General features: G+C 50.5%; 1 protein-coding gene across 1 annotated transcript in view; it reads right to left on the bottom strand.

Annotated features, from left to right (window-relative positions):
* Window positions 1-14,749, bottom strand: part of LOC146176591 (endoribonuclease Dicer-L-like) — an 85,770-nt gene that overhangs the window by 9,400 nt on the left and 61,621 nt on the right. Inside the window, exons 18-20 of the mRNA XM_084582844.1 lie at window positions 10,310-10,575; window positions 9,301-9,673; window positions 216-454 (exon numbers count right to left, since the gene is read on the bottom strand). Of these exons, the coding sequence (XP_084438970.1) occupies window positions 216-454; window positions 9,301-9,673; window positions 10,310-10,575 (878 nt within the window). The remainder of the gene's footprint in view (window positions 1-215; window positions 455-9,300; window positions 9,674-10,309; window positions 10,576-14,749) is intronic.

Genomic DNA, 14,749 nt, shown 5'->3' with positions numbered 1-14,749 from the left:
TGCAGACGGCAGGAGTATCGATCCCCAGGTGGTCGAAATTACTCTGTAGCCCTCCGCTACAGCTCCTCTTTCTCTCTTTCCACTTTCATTCCCACCTTCCTCTCTTCCCTTATGGCATGGTTCAGGTGTCCACAGAAACAAGTGTGACAGATACTGCGCCCTTCCCTTCCTGTGAACTAAATATTACTATTATTATTTGTTGCCAGTGAGCTCACCTGAAGCGCGCGTGGGGACATCTCTCGAACAGGGCACGTATGGGTGGCAGAGGCACGCACTGAGTGAAGGACTCAATCTCGCAGCCAAATAGGCGGTACAGGATACCCCAGACAGTGTCCAGCGACATGCCACAGTCGAGGAACACGGCACCCATAAGGCTCTCAAAGAGGTCTCCCAGGGCCTTGGGCACCTCCACCTCCTCGGGCTCGAGGCACTCCTCCTCATGGTAGTAGAAGCGCTGCGCAAATACGAGTGCACACATGCACTTACGACACCATTCAAACTCTCGCCCTTATCTCTTTGTCAGAGAGCGAAACACATTTGTCCCATCAACCTTAAGCGCCAGCAAACAGACAATAGTGCATACATGTAAAACAGAGTCAAACTCACGCTTGCAACAATATATTGGATATAACAGTTATCATTATAACAATCAAATTTGGTCACCAGGAGCCAACCGTAAAGCCCGGAATACATGGAGCATTTTTGCCGCATCAAGCCGGCGTTTTTCGCCCGACAGCACACACACTCAACACCTGGCGTCGGAAAGGACGCCTGCCGCCGCTGATCTGGCCCTGCCAGATATTTGATGCGCGGGCAGCACGGTGTCCTTTTGAACTGGAAGCTGCTGCGGATGCGAGCCAATAGGAGCCAATTTCCGGTTTGAGCGGCCGGTGTTAACATGGTTGCCATGGTTGACGAGAGGTGCGGCAGTTTGGCTGCAGAAATGTAATTATTGCGAAAATAAATGCTTTATCAAGCATGCAATGTCGCTATTTTGTGAGTATACGACCCACTCTTGGACCACATGTATGTGTTTTCTCCCTGGACCGAAATAGCGAAATGTGTATTAAAAAAAAAAAAAAAAAAAAAAAAAAAAACGTGCTGCTGGTATCTGAGCGAGCATTCCGAGGTATCTTCGTTTGTTCGAGCACACCAGATTCTTTTGCGACCTATGTATGGTTTCTATATTTTCGCGATTTTAACACAACGGAAAGCGTCGCTTCTCTCACGTACCTCGCTCTGCGGTTATTTCCACTCGCTGATGCATTTGTTTTCGCACCGAGGCAGCGCTCGCGCTGCTGCGTCGTTCCATGTATTTCGGGCTGGGTGGCGCGTCGGCGCGGTACTTTTTGACGCATAAAAATCGAGGAAAAAAACGCCGCATGTATTCTGGGCTTGAGAGAGACAAAAACACAGAAACTCTGCAACCACACCAGTCGGACCACATATATAACGCGAATCCTTTTCTTTCCACCGTTGCTGTTTCCTCAGTCTTGCAAGCTCATCAAGTTTCGTGTCAAGAATTTCTTCTGGAAAGCGGGCTTCATTCGGAATGCCGGTAACATGAAGGTTCGCGGAGCTCCAAACTATACAGCCATAATGGTGGGGTGTCAATACTTGAAGTAAGTCTTGCACGTTGACAATGAATAGGCATGATGATCAGGAGGCTGTGCGAAAGGCGCCTTACGAATGATAGAATTCCTCCGGGACTTCATTCTTGCTAAGAGTTCCCCACTTACACACGTGCAGAATAAGGCACACCACGGGGGGATGTGAACTAATATGCCGTGAAGCAGCCAAAGCTGACAGACAGATTTCTCCTGCAAAGAAATGAACATTGTAAGCTACTTTCCTGTCATTAAATTCTATGAAGTTTATCACTCCTTATATATTTTTGGGGGGGGCTAAACTGGTTATAACAATTACAAGTTATAACTGATATTTTGTAGGCTCAATATTGTTATAAGTGGGTTCGACTGTACTGCCACATGCTGAATACTACCAAACAAACATACCTATTGGCATATTAGTATCTTTGACTAATAGACCTGCTTAGTTCTCTCTGCACTTTTACAAGGGTGAGTGCACAATTTATTGTGGGCCAATTTTGCAAGAAAAAAAAATTTTAAAAAGCTGTTCAGCTTTCAGTCTTTCCTGTAGTCACTTCGTCAGTTACCTCATTTATACTCCTTGAAGAAATTTCCGATTTTAATGCCCATTTTATATATGTCGAAAAGACAGATATGGTTGCACACTATATCAGTTGTTTTTTCTTTTACAGAGTAATTAGCAGAAATGCTTAAGCTTTTTGTCTAGAAAACCAGCAGTCACAATCACTTGAAAGTGGTCATTCAGTTTCTGAAACCATTCTGAGTGGTGCCAGTTTATCATTTGTATGCACATGAGACATACATTACTGCTCACATCAAATAAAGGGTTGCCTAAAAGAAGAAGCGCCTGAGCTGATACGTGTCCGCTTAGAGCTCTGTGTTTTTATCTTGTTTCGCCTATTAACTGTCGTTTTGTGTGGGTAGGACGGTGCCCTCCGTAAGAACGAATGACGAAGACGCCCCTGTGGAGCGATTTCCGACTCGGTGGGCCCTTTCTCAAGTAAGAAAGTCCAACCGGATCCCTCAGGCGCAGGCTAGGCTTAGCTCGGCGTTGCCGAGCGAGGCTGGGCTACGCGCCTGCATGGATTCTGCTCCGCCGGCGACAGGTGTGCGGATTTCCGCTGTGTTACAACCTGGCGCAACATCCACGTCCACGCAATCATCAACGCTTACATGCCCCCAGTCTGCTTCGTCTTTGGATGGAACGACTTCGGCTTGTCCCATGGATTGCACCGCCGCCTCGGTGCCTGTAGCCCTCCCTCAAGGAGCTGTGCCCGTCGCACCGATTCAGTCTTCCCTTCCAAGGCCAACTACAGCGTGTCAGCCCCTGACACCACCACAGATGCCGCCAGTGAGTCGAGCCTCGCTTCCACTTGCTGCTAACTCGTTCCGCGTCACCATCAAGCCTACATTGCGCTTTGATATAACGACTATCCCTCCCCGGTGTGTCCAAGCCACAATTGACCAAGTTCTAGGTTCTACTAACTACTGTGGATTTGTCGTCCATCGCCCATCGAACACCATTACGGTGAACTTGCCATCCTTGGTGGACGCCCAGAAAATGTGTGCAGTTACTCAAATTCCCCTGGATGCGAATGAGCATGTCCCAGTGCAAATATATTTTGCCTCTGGCCCTGACACCCTCCGCTGCGTCGTTTACCATGTTGACAGCAGAAGTCCTTCTGAGGAGGTGCGAGCAAACATTCGCTGTTCAACTCACTCAGTGTTGCAAGCACGGCCTCTGGGGCGCAGAGGTTCATACCTACTCACTCTACAAGGCCCGCTGACTTTGCCTGAGTACCTAACCTATTATGGTGCGATTATCAAACCACAGCCCTTCCGACCTCGTCGTATATTTTGTTATCACTGCCATAAAGAAGGGCACATGCAAAATACCTGCCCTAATCCGGCAGCTGTGGCCGACATGAATGAACCAATAGCGCTTTGTGCCCTATGCAAATCGGCGGACCATGACATGCGCTCCCCCGCTTGTCCAAAGAAGAAGAGAACGAGGCCGTCGCGCAAGCCGCCTGGAAAAGAAGATATTCCTACAAGTAATCGCTTCGCTGCTCTTACATGTGAAGAAACCGACTTCCCTGCACTTCCTTTACTTGACCCACCTGCTCATCATACGTCTTCTCAGCATGGTTCATACGCACAAGCGACCCACCCTCGTGGATCAAATGGTACACCAAAACGGCCAGTGCACCAATCACATGTGGATGCCGCAGATGAAGACGCTGTTTTAGACAATGCCATTGCAGAGGCTCGCCAACGTCTAGACGAACTCACCCAGCTCCGAGAACAGCGTCGCTCTCACCCCTCTCGAAGAACTATAATACCTCGTGATAAGATTTCAAATGAATCCCCTCGAATAAGCAACAAACCACAATCACGTGCAGACAACACGTTAACCCCGAATACCCCGACAGTGGATAAAATATTAGCCCTTATGGAGCAGGTGACCTCCCTCATCGTAGAAGCTCTTCGGCCTCGCAATGGATAATGCACTGTCTCTGGTGGTGCAGTGGAATTGTCGAGGCTTTGCGAATAAGGCCTCTGAAGTGAACATCCGTCTTCGCGACAAAAAGCTAAAGGCGTGGGCCTTCTTACTTCAAGAGCATAACTCACTTCCTCGCCTTTCAGGATTCTGCGCTTACCATTCACCTTCCATTCCTGATCGCCGTTGCATCACCTCTTCCCACAGCCCAGGTAAATCTGCAATTTATATTCACACTTCAGTTCCCCACACACCGATCGACCTTTCACGCTGGTGTAACACACGCCAAGAGGTGGTAGCACTCCTAGTTAAGCCTGTGCGCACGTCACTTATACTAGTTTCCTTTTATGGCCGTCCTGGTTCCGCATCTCCTAATCTTGGATGGGTTCGTTTTCTGCGTTCTACCTACTCGGGTATCTCTATTCTAGTCGGTGGAGACTTCAATGGCGCACACACCTCGTGGGGTTACCCATCGGATTCTCCCAGGGGTGCACACATCCAGGGAAGCTTTTCAGATAATTCTTTTCACCTTTTAAACCACCCGCATACATCTACCCGTCCACGAGGTGGGCCTTATTCACCTGATTTGACTTGGTGGCTAGGCCCTGGTAGCCCTCGTTGGGCTGTTGAACCAGATACCTGGGGTAGTGATCACAGTCCTATCTTTATCTCTCTCACTCCTTCGCGGATACGTAAAATACGCCGTAGCGTACGAATAACATCTTGGGACTCTGTACGCGCAGACAATCGCTTATCTGATTTCACCCCATCATCAGCATTGTCTACTCTCTCTGCTGTTCTTGCGTCCCACACGATTACCACCACTGTAAATGAAGACGAGCCAAACCCGGACATCCACCTCCTAAATCTTTGGGCTCTGCGTCGCCAGGCAGATCATTATGCTGCTCGTAACCCCGATGACCCATCGGCTATCCCCGCTCTTCACCGGGCTACCGCGCGTGCGAGGCGGTATGAAAAGCGTCTAGCAAGGCAACGTTGGGCTTCATGGTGTGAGCGCCTGTCCTCCAAGCAGAGTAATCGACAACTTTGGAGAGTGTTTCACGCCATGGAGCGCTCTTCTCAAGTTTCTGATTACACAGAGAGCATTCGCCTTGCTATGAATGTAGATGAGGACACATTTGCAAAACAGGCGGCCAGACAGTTTTTTTCCCACTATGATTCCACCTCAACTTCTCCACCTTGCTTACCGGTTACCGAACCCCCCGATGAGATTACTTCTGACCTAACCATGGCAGAGCTGCTGGCCTCCATTGAACGCCTCAAATCTAACTCTGCTCCCGGCCACGACGGCATACCTAACTCCTTATTCCGCAACTTGGAAGGGACTGCTTTGCAGGCCCTGCTTGATGCATTCAATGACGTGTGGCATTCTGGTGTCATGCCGGACGAGTGGAAGCATTCTATTGTTGTTCCAATACCGAAGTCAGGTCATCCTCCAGTTTCTCTCTCGGCCCTTCGTCCAATTTCCCTGACGCCAACAATCTGCAAGCTTTACGAAAACATTCTCGCCACTCGCTTATCGTGGTGGTTGGAATCCCATGATTGTTATCCAGAATCCCAAATTGGCTTCCGCCCGCAAATAGGAACGGAGGACGGTCTTGCTACTTTGGCTGCTGACGTGCTTCACCACTCTCCGCACAGTCATCTTGTTAGAACTGTGATCGCTACAGATATAACAAAGGCATATGATAACATCCTTCACTCAGCCATTCTTGCCTCCCTAGAAACTCTTGGCATTCCTCACAGGTTTCTCCTCGCCATTCACGCCTTTCTAACAAATAGAACATTCAGTGTGCGTGTCCATGGAAAGCCCTTTGGTCACTTCCCCTCAAACAGAGGAGTGCCCCAGGGCTCCGTTCTCGCCCCTACTTTATTTAATGTGGCCTTCATTCCACTTATTCGAGCCCTAGAGGCCATCCCTTCTATACGGGTGCTTGCGTATGCCGATGATATAACCTTATGGTGCTGTCACCCAGATACGTCTGTCCATCAGGCGGCCCTCCAGCATGCGCTGGATATATTGACATTTCGCCTCCCTCCTTTGGGCCTAACTCTTTCGCATACAAAATCCTGTTTCATTCGAATTGGAAATAAAGCTGGCTTACGGAAAGCTCCCAATATAAATTTTATGATAGATAATACCCCAATTCCTCAAGTACAAACCGTTCGCATTCTTGGTCTTCTTCTACATTCCTCTTGGACTGGCACACCGTGGCTGACAGCCATCCGTAAGACCGCTCACGCTACTTTAGGCCTCATTCGTCGCATAGCTATGCGCTCTGGCGGCGCGCGTGCTCACACGGCCCGCCAGCTTGTTCGCTCTGTCCTCCAGCCACGTATAATATACCAGGCACAGTTTCAACGTCTCACCCGCAGACAGTGGGACTCCCTTGAGGCCATCAATCGTGAGGCTATGCGTGCAATAACGTACCTCCCCCGCCTAACACCCATACCAGTACTTCAGGAGTATGCCCAGCTAAATACGCTCACTGAACTCGTTGATCAGCGGACGGCAAACAGAGCTCGCAAACAGTCTTTACAACTACATCATTTAAAGACACTACCTCCATGGTCGTACTGCCAGCTCACGGACAATCGCCCCACTGCTTCCCCGTCGGTATCATCCGCACATCTGCCTGAAGGGTGCATATTATATACCGATGCATCACATACTGCAGAGCGAGGAGTTACTGCCGTGTATAGTCCCTCTCATCCGCATCTCAACACTCACGTGACATATACCGCGGATACGTGCACCCCTCTGGCACTGGAACTCCAAGCAATTTACAATGCTATACATTCCCTCCCACCAGTTCCTACATTCAATGCAGTTCATCTTTACACAGACTCTCTCACTGCCCTTAAACAGCTTAAGGCCGTTCGACGCACATTCCAAATAACACAGTCCATACATTTGCTATGTTCAAAGTACCCATGTCCTATTCGCATACACTGGATTCGCGGCCATGCTCGCGATCCCCATAACATACAAGCAGATGCTATGACGCATATAAACACATCAGACGATCCACCACCTTCCCCTCTTCCCCCAGATCCGTTCCTGTCCCACGTTTCCGATTCGCAAGTTCTGCGCCACCGAACACGCGCTCTCATTCCTCCGTGTTCGCACCCTCTCCCCCGTAGTCTTACTCGGCAGGAGGAGGTGACAGTGCGCCGGATCCGGGCAGGGGCGGCTCTGACCCCATCTGTTCGACATCGATGGCGGGAAAAAGACCTACCAGTGACTGACAGGTGCCCTCACTGTGACACTCCACCTGACGTCTGCGATGTGCGCCACTTGTTGTGGACGTGTCCATCAACAACGCACATCAGGCAACGGATAATCATGAAGGTGGGCCTGCGGTGGAATCGCGATAGTGATTATGACAAATGGACAATGGACAATCGCTATACTGCCAACCTTCTCGAATTCATAAGCACAACTGGACTACACTCCTTCTTTTAACTTTCTATCTCCTGCATCCCATTCCCCCTTTCTCAACTTATGCCTTGTGGCAAACGCTTCGAAAAAAAAAAAAAAAAAATAAAGGGTTAAAACACCCATGTGGGACAGCAGAACTGTACACAAGCAGTACAGTTCAGTTCAGATCATCATCATTATCACCACCACCACCATCATCAGCCTGACTATATCCACTACAGATCCCCACAATCTTGCCAAGATAGTCAAGTTTATTTCAGCTTTTGTAATACAAAAACCGTGGCTGACAAAAAAAAAAGCAGTTTGCAATGGCCGCTTGACAAGCTTCGTCTCCCGTAGAAGTCAGCAGCATTAGCAGAGACAGTTACATAGGAGAATCATTATACATTGTTAAAGAGAAATCAATCTTCCTGTCACACTTGTTTCTGCAGACACCTGAACTACGCCATAAGAGAAGGAAGGAAGGTGGGATTGAAAGTGGAAAGAGAGAAAGAGGAGCTGTAGTAGAAGGCTACGGAGTAATTTCAACCACCTGGGGACCTTTAACATGCGCTGATATTGCACAGCACACGGACGCCTTTTCGTTTCGCCTCCATCAAAACGCAGTCACTGGCGGTTCGATGGATGCGAAACGAAGAGGCATCCGTGTGTTGTGCAATATTAGTGCACGTTAAAGGTCCCCAGGCGGTCAAAATTACTCCGTAGCCCTTCATTACGGCTCCTCTTTCTCTCTCTTCACTTCCAATGCCACCTTCCGGCGGGGTTCCGGTGCCCACAGAAACAAATGTCACAGATACTGCACGTTTCCTTTCCTGTGAACCAACTATTATAAATCACATCTATACACCTGATTCTCTACCACACTGTGGGACATTTTTCTTCGCTTGGAACCCATTCCGTTACTATGTTCTCAGCCATGGATGCATCAGAGACCCCTTGTGGACCAGTGGAAGTGGTGGAGGACACGAGGAAGTGATCTTGTGTAGACTGCTGGCGTAGTTACAGGTTCAGGTCGCGGAAATAGGACTGAATTAAGGTAAAAATGAGCACTTGATAAAGCAGCACACCACGACCTGCACAGGACGTGGGGAAGAGGTGACTTGTCAGTGCTGGTATGTATGCCACTATGTCACTAGAATGGATTTAACTCCTTCCAACATTGTGGCACTTGCTCGTCGGACACTGAGATGCTTTGCATTGATGCCACGACCAGCAGTGCAGCCAGAGCTCGAGTTTCCCTGATGCTGGCATCAATAAACGCCGCAGACATTCTCCCTTTCTCTCGCTCGATATTTTGTGCGCTCTCTGTTTCCGCACTCCTTTTGCTTCTTTCACTTTGAGTAACTAAAGTTGGCTTTGAGCCTCCATGCTTTTAAAAAAACCTGCAAAGCTGTCCTAAGCCAAGCCAGAGCTATTGTGCGGCCTTTCATACCTTATCTTTTTTTTTGTGTCCGTTGGGTGTCGCGGACCCCCTGGGGCCCATGGACCACCATTTGAGGAACACTAAACACTGCTGTAACTGATCATCAGATACACATCCTTACACATCCCTACACATCCTGCCCATGCTCACTTGCTCTTCTTGATGTCGGCCAAACATCATTAACGCATGATGTCTGGGAACACGATGGTCCCATTCTTGCTACAACCATCACAATGGGAATATGTTACCAACCTACAAAAAGACGACGTGCTAGACAACTGTTTTCCCTGAGAATGCCACCCACCTGGAGAACTTTCCAGTAGGCTGGGTTGTCCCTGACTTCGTCTCTGTGTGCGTTCAGGTCGAGGATCTCCAGGGTGGCACTCTCCTCTCCCTCGGACGACGATTCACCGGAGTCGTCCTCACCCAACCGGGCTTGGTGCTGCACGAAGCGGGCCATGGCATTGAACAGGTTTGGGCTGATGTGCAGCAGGCACCGGTGCAGGCCATGACGCACCACCAGTGCAGCAAAGAAGGTGTTGTTGACCAGCGACGAGCGCAGGTCCGTCAGCTGTCCCGGGTTGAACTTGGTGGGGCCCTCGTAGAGGTAACGGGTCACCAGGTAGTCGATGACTGCGTCGCCTAGAAACTCAAGCCGCTGGTAGCAGTCGGTCAGCCTAGTGGGCGGAGGGCGGCAAACAAGAGCTCTCATCAAAGAGTCCAGTCCACAAACAGCTTGAAAAAAAACACTGAAGGAAATCAGACAAGCAGTAGAGCCTTTGGAAAGCTTCTCAGCATTTTTTCTACATGAAGAGAAAAAACGCTACAACAAAGCAAAAATTATACGCATGTAGGGCTTAACTTCTACCTTTCCTTTTAGTCACTCTTTTGTGGGACTAATCACACTGCAACTGTTCACCGCACACTTGTTTCAATCAAGAGCCTGTCGTTATCACTTGAATCTGGGCATTTCTTAATGTGCCAACTGTGAGCTTGCTCCTTTCTCCCTCGTAAAACTCTTGTCCAGGTTTGCATCAAGTCACTTTTATTCTCACATAGATGTTTTTTTGGCAGTCTTGGCAGAGCATTCAATACGTGGATAACAAGTAGACTTTTTCTTTTGGACTCCCTTAAAGTTTAAATAAGGTAGGTTTTACTGCACTCATTTTACTCTGGCTTCAAACTGCTTTTCTTTTAACACGTCGCTTCTTGCAATAAAATCGGTTCCCGCTGTCTTTCTCCTAGGTTGCACTGTGAACTTAAATAAAGAGCTTGGCACCTCCAGCAGAAAAAAATGGCAGAAGCGCTGTTACCGGTTCCTGTAGTAGGAAGGATGCGTGCAGGCCTGAAGCAGGAATGCCTTGTCCCGAAACGTGTAGCCCAGTGTCTGTTCAGCCATGCACATCACCCCGTGCCAGGGGCTCCGCTCGCTGAGGAGCTCCCTATCGGGGTTATCCACGAAGCGAAGAAGTGGTGTTTTTGGAGCGGGGAACCCCAACCTCTGGATGCTGGCAGGGGACAGGATGTCCTCAGAGTCCAGATCACAATAGGGTAGCTTCAGACCCATCCACTTCATGACCTGCAGATGAGGCTCATGATTTAGACACTTTCCTTGATTTTGGACGAGATTGCGCCATAACAGCAAAGCAACATTTTTTTTTTTTTCAGTTTTTCACTTTTATTAGGTCTCAACTCCTCTCTTACTATGTTCGCGATCGCACCATTTAAATGTAAATACGGTATATAGATAAATATATATATATGCGTAGCGCGTGCAACAGCAGCCGCTAGGCAGCTGCTCATCATGAGTCTCGTGTGCGGACTTGAAGAAGAGCCCCGTGGCATTCGGTTAAAAGAGGCTGAAGTTGGCTGATGTCTCTCGGTGCTCTAGACCTGCTCTCCTGTGCCTGTTAGATCAACCCCCCATTAAAAACCAGCCTTTTACGGGCCTAAACGGCTATGTGATAATATATATATATATTGCCGCATTGTTATCGTACTGGCGCCGCCATGTGGCGAGCCCGGGAGACTGGCACGCGCTCGTCTTCTTCGCTCTCGGTGCTCGCCCGCCAGTCAGTTCCGTGCCTGATCTTGCCGGTGCTTTTACTTAGTCCTAGTAAACCTGCTGAACCGGTTTCACTCGCTGCTGTGACATTTTTGGTGGAGGTGCTGGGTAGATCCCATGTACGAAGAGCCTCTGGCTGCCCCCTACGCCCATCTACACACCGTGGACACGACACCTGTGCACAAGGCGAGCCGTCGCTTGAGAGGCTTAGCAACCGAGTGTGGTCCTCTTGTTTCCCCACCGCGAACCACGATGACTACAGCGGCAATTCAGACCACCACTCAGCTTCCCGTGAGTGCCCAGCAGCTGATCTGCCATACTCCACGTATGCCCACGCCGTTTCATGGCGACAAGTTCGAAGACGTTGAGGACTGGCTGACCAGCTACGACCGGCTCGCTGTGTTTAATGCGTGGGACGAGGAGCGAAAATTGCACAATGTTTATTTCGCACTAGAAGACGCCGCCAAGATGTGGTTCGAAAACCATGAGGCTGCCATTTCCACCTGGCAGGATTTCCGGCGGCAGCTGCTCGCAACATTCGGCAACGATACAAGAAAAGAGATGGCCGAACTCGCTCTACAGTCCCGAGTACAGCGGCCTAATGAAAGCGTCGCCATGTTTGTGGAAGAGATGACTCGCCTTTTCAACAGGGCGGATCCGTCCATGTCGGAGGTAAAGAAGGTGCGCTACCTTATGCAAGGCGTCAAGGAGCAGCTGTTCGTTGGCCTTGTACGTGACCCTCCACGTACTGTTGCTGATTTTACGAAAGAAGCAACAAGCATCGAGCGTGCCTTGAATCAGCGATTTGTACATTTTGATCGCTCTGTGAACATCGCTGCCGTAGACTTCCGCTTGCCAATGGTCGGAAACGACAGGGAAGTCCTTCGCGAACTTATCCGAAGCATCGTGTGCGAAGAGCTGCAAAAGCTGCCCTCTCTCGAACAACATACACGTGTTGGGGGCATCTCGGATATTGTGCGCGAAGAGCTCCGCCAAGCAGTACCATCAGTACCGTCGCCCCAGCCGCCTGCGCCACAGATCATGACGTACAGCGACGTGTTGCATACCCCTGCGCCTGAACCATTGGCACCCTGCAACCCTGCTCCTCCCGCTCGTCCTCCACCCCAATATCCAGTTTCGACTGGTGTGCCTGAAGTTCGACCACCCGTTCGCAAAGCACACGCGTGGCGCACGCCGAACAATCTGCCTTTGTGCTTTCACTGCGGCAAAGCCGGTCACATTCTGCGCCACTGCCCGTACCGTCGGATGGGCTTGCGCGGATTTTCCCCGGATGCCCCTCGGCCACGCTATGGCGAACGACCTCGGGACATCGACCAATACCTCAGTGACCACGTCCCACCTGCGTCCCTCCAGCGACGCCAGTCCAGGTCACCACCGCCGAGACAGTTTTCCACCAGCCGCCGTTCTTTCCTCAGGCAGTCCCCAAGTCCGCACCGGGAAAACTGAAGACGGCGACCCTCGGGGGTAGGGCCGCCGTCGATGGACACTACGACCAACATCCTCCGCTTACCGATTCGATCACACAGACCGACCTCCGACCCTTCGCTCCGACGAACAATCCGACCACTTTTCGACGATCGCCGAAGCTTTCCTCCGACGCCCCCAATCGACACACCGCACCACCAACGAGTCCGACGACCTGCCGACGATCACAGAAGCTTACCTTCGACGCCGTAATTCGACGCAACGAACGACCCGTCAGCCCGACGATCCCTGACACGCCGCACTTTGTCGACGGTGAGCTGCATTCCGCCGAGATACCGATCGTCGTTGATAACCACAACACGACTGCCCTTGTAGATACCGGCGCTGATTTTTGCGTTATGAGTCATGGCCTTGCTGCCATTCTGCGAAAAGTCCTAACTCCTTGGCACGGAGCCCCGATAAGGACAGCCGGAGGGCATGTGGTAACGCCGCTTGGAGTGCGCACCGCTCGCGTCGAGATTCACCACGTAACTTTCTCGTGTTGCTTTGTTGTGCTAGCAGAGTGCTCCAAGGACCTGATTCTCGGCCTTGATTTTCTTAGAGAAAACGACGCAGTCATCGACCTCCGTGACTTCATGGTGACTTTCTCCACTCACCGCGCAATTTCCGACGAGTACAGACAGCACAGCGACGACTACACAGACAGGCCAATTTTCCGAGTGTGCGACGACCATGTCACTCTACCTCCACGCACCAGCTTGTTTGTTACAGTGCAGTGCGACAATCCCCCCGCCTTGCAAGGCCTCGCGGAAACGAACGTGAATTTATTGTTGAGCCTACAAGTCTGCGTCGCTCGGGGGATCTTTGCCTTGAGAAATAAACGAACTGAACTACTTTTAACGAACTTTAGTGCCGAATACCGCCATTTACCACAAGGTACAGCTATCGCTTATTTTGACGAAGTCAGTGCGCCATCCGCCCATTGCGCCCTTTCGCTGGCCAACGAGAACCCTCCCGAGAGCACTGGACATACTGTTCAAACTGACGTGAACCCAGCTTTGTCTCTTACTCAGAAACGCCGCCTTCAAGCAATTCTGGACACTTACCGTGACTGCTTTGCCGTCACTTCCAAAGTGAAACAGACGTCAGTAACCAAACATCGAATTATAGTTGATCCCACCGAGCGCCCTATCCGCCAACACCCCTACCGAGTATCGCCGAAAGAACGAGAGGCTATTCGGGCGCAAGTTGATGAAATGCTCCGCGATGATGCGATCCAGCCGTGCACAAGTCCATGGGCCTCACCAGTTGTGCTGGTCGCTAAAAAGGACGGAGCACTCAGATTCTGCGTTGACTATAGGAGGCTTAACAAAATTACGAAAGAGGATGTCTATCCATTGCCTCGAATCGATGACTCGTTCGACCGACTTCGCCACGCCCGATATTTTTCATCGCTCGATTTACGCAGTGGGTATTGGCAGATCGAAGTCGATGAACGTGATCGAGAGAAAACCGCATTCATTACTCCTGACGGACTGTACGAATTTAAGGTGCTTCCCTTCGGTTTGTGTTCCGCTCCCGCAACCTTTCAAAGAATGATGGACACTGTCCTAGCCGGCCTGAAATGGCAGACGTGCCTCGTCTACCTTGACGACGTAGTCATTTTCTCTGCGACCTACGAAGAGCACCTCAAACGACTGACGGCCGTGCTAAATGCCATCCGCGGGGCCGGACTCTCACTAAAACCAGAAAAATGCCACTTTGCATTCCAACAGCTCAAGTTCCTGGGTCACGTCGTGAGTGCTGAGGGAATTAGCCCTGATCCACAGAAGACGGCTGCCGTAGCTGCTTTCCCGACCCCCACTGATAAAAGTTCCGTGCGTCGGTTTTTGGGCCTCTGTGCATATTGTGCACGACTTCTCTCGAATAGCGGAACCATTGACTCGTCTAACAAAGGACGACCAGCCTTTCATCTGGGCCGACGAGCAGCAAAGGGCCTTCGAGGAGCTTCGCAAGCGCCTTCAAACAACGCCCGTACTTGGTCACTTCGACGAGGAGGCCGACACAGAATTGCATACCGACGCCAGTAACGTTGGCCTCGGTGCAGTTCTCGTTCAGTGGCAAGAAGGTGTTGAGCGTGTGATTGCTTACGCCAGCCGCACCCTGTCTCGTTCCGAAGCGAATTATTCTACGACCGAAAAGGAGTGCCTTGCAGTTGTGTGGGCGGTAACAAAATTTCGGC

This window comes from Amblyomma maculatum, chromosome 10 (assembly GCF_055883805.1).
Source record: "Amblyomma maculatum isolate TAMU_Amacu chromosome 10, ASM5588380v1, whole genome shotgun sequence".
Taxonomy (NCBI): domain Eukaryota; kingdom Metazoa; phylum Arthropoda; class Arachnida; order Ixodida; family Ixodidae; genus Amblyomma; species Amblyomma maculatum.
The sequence above is the reverse complement of the archived record's forward strand: the minus strand, read 5'-3'. Positions and strand labels throughout refer to the sequence as shown.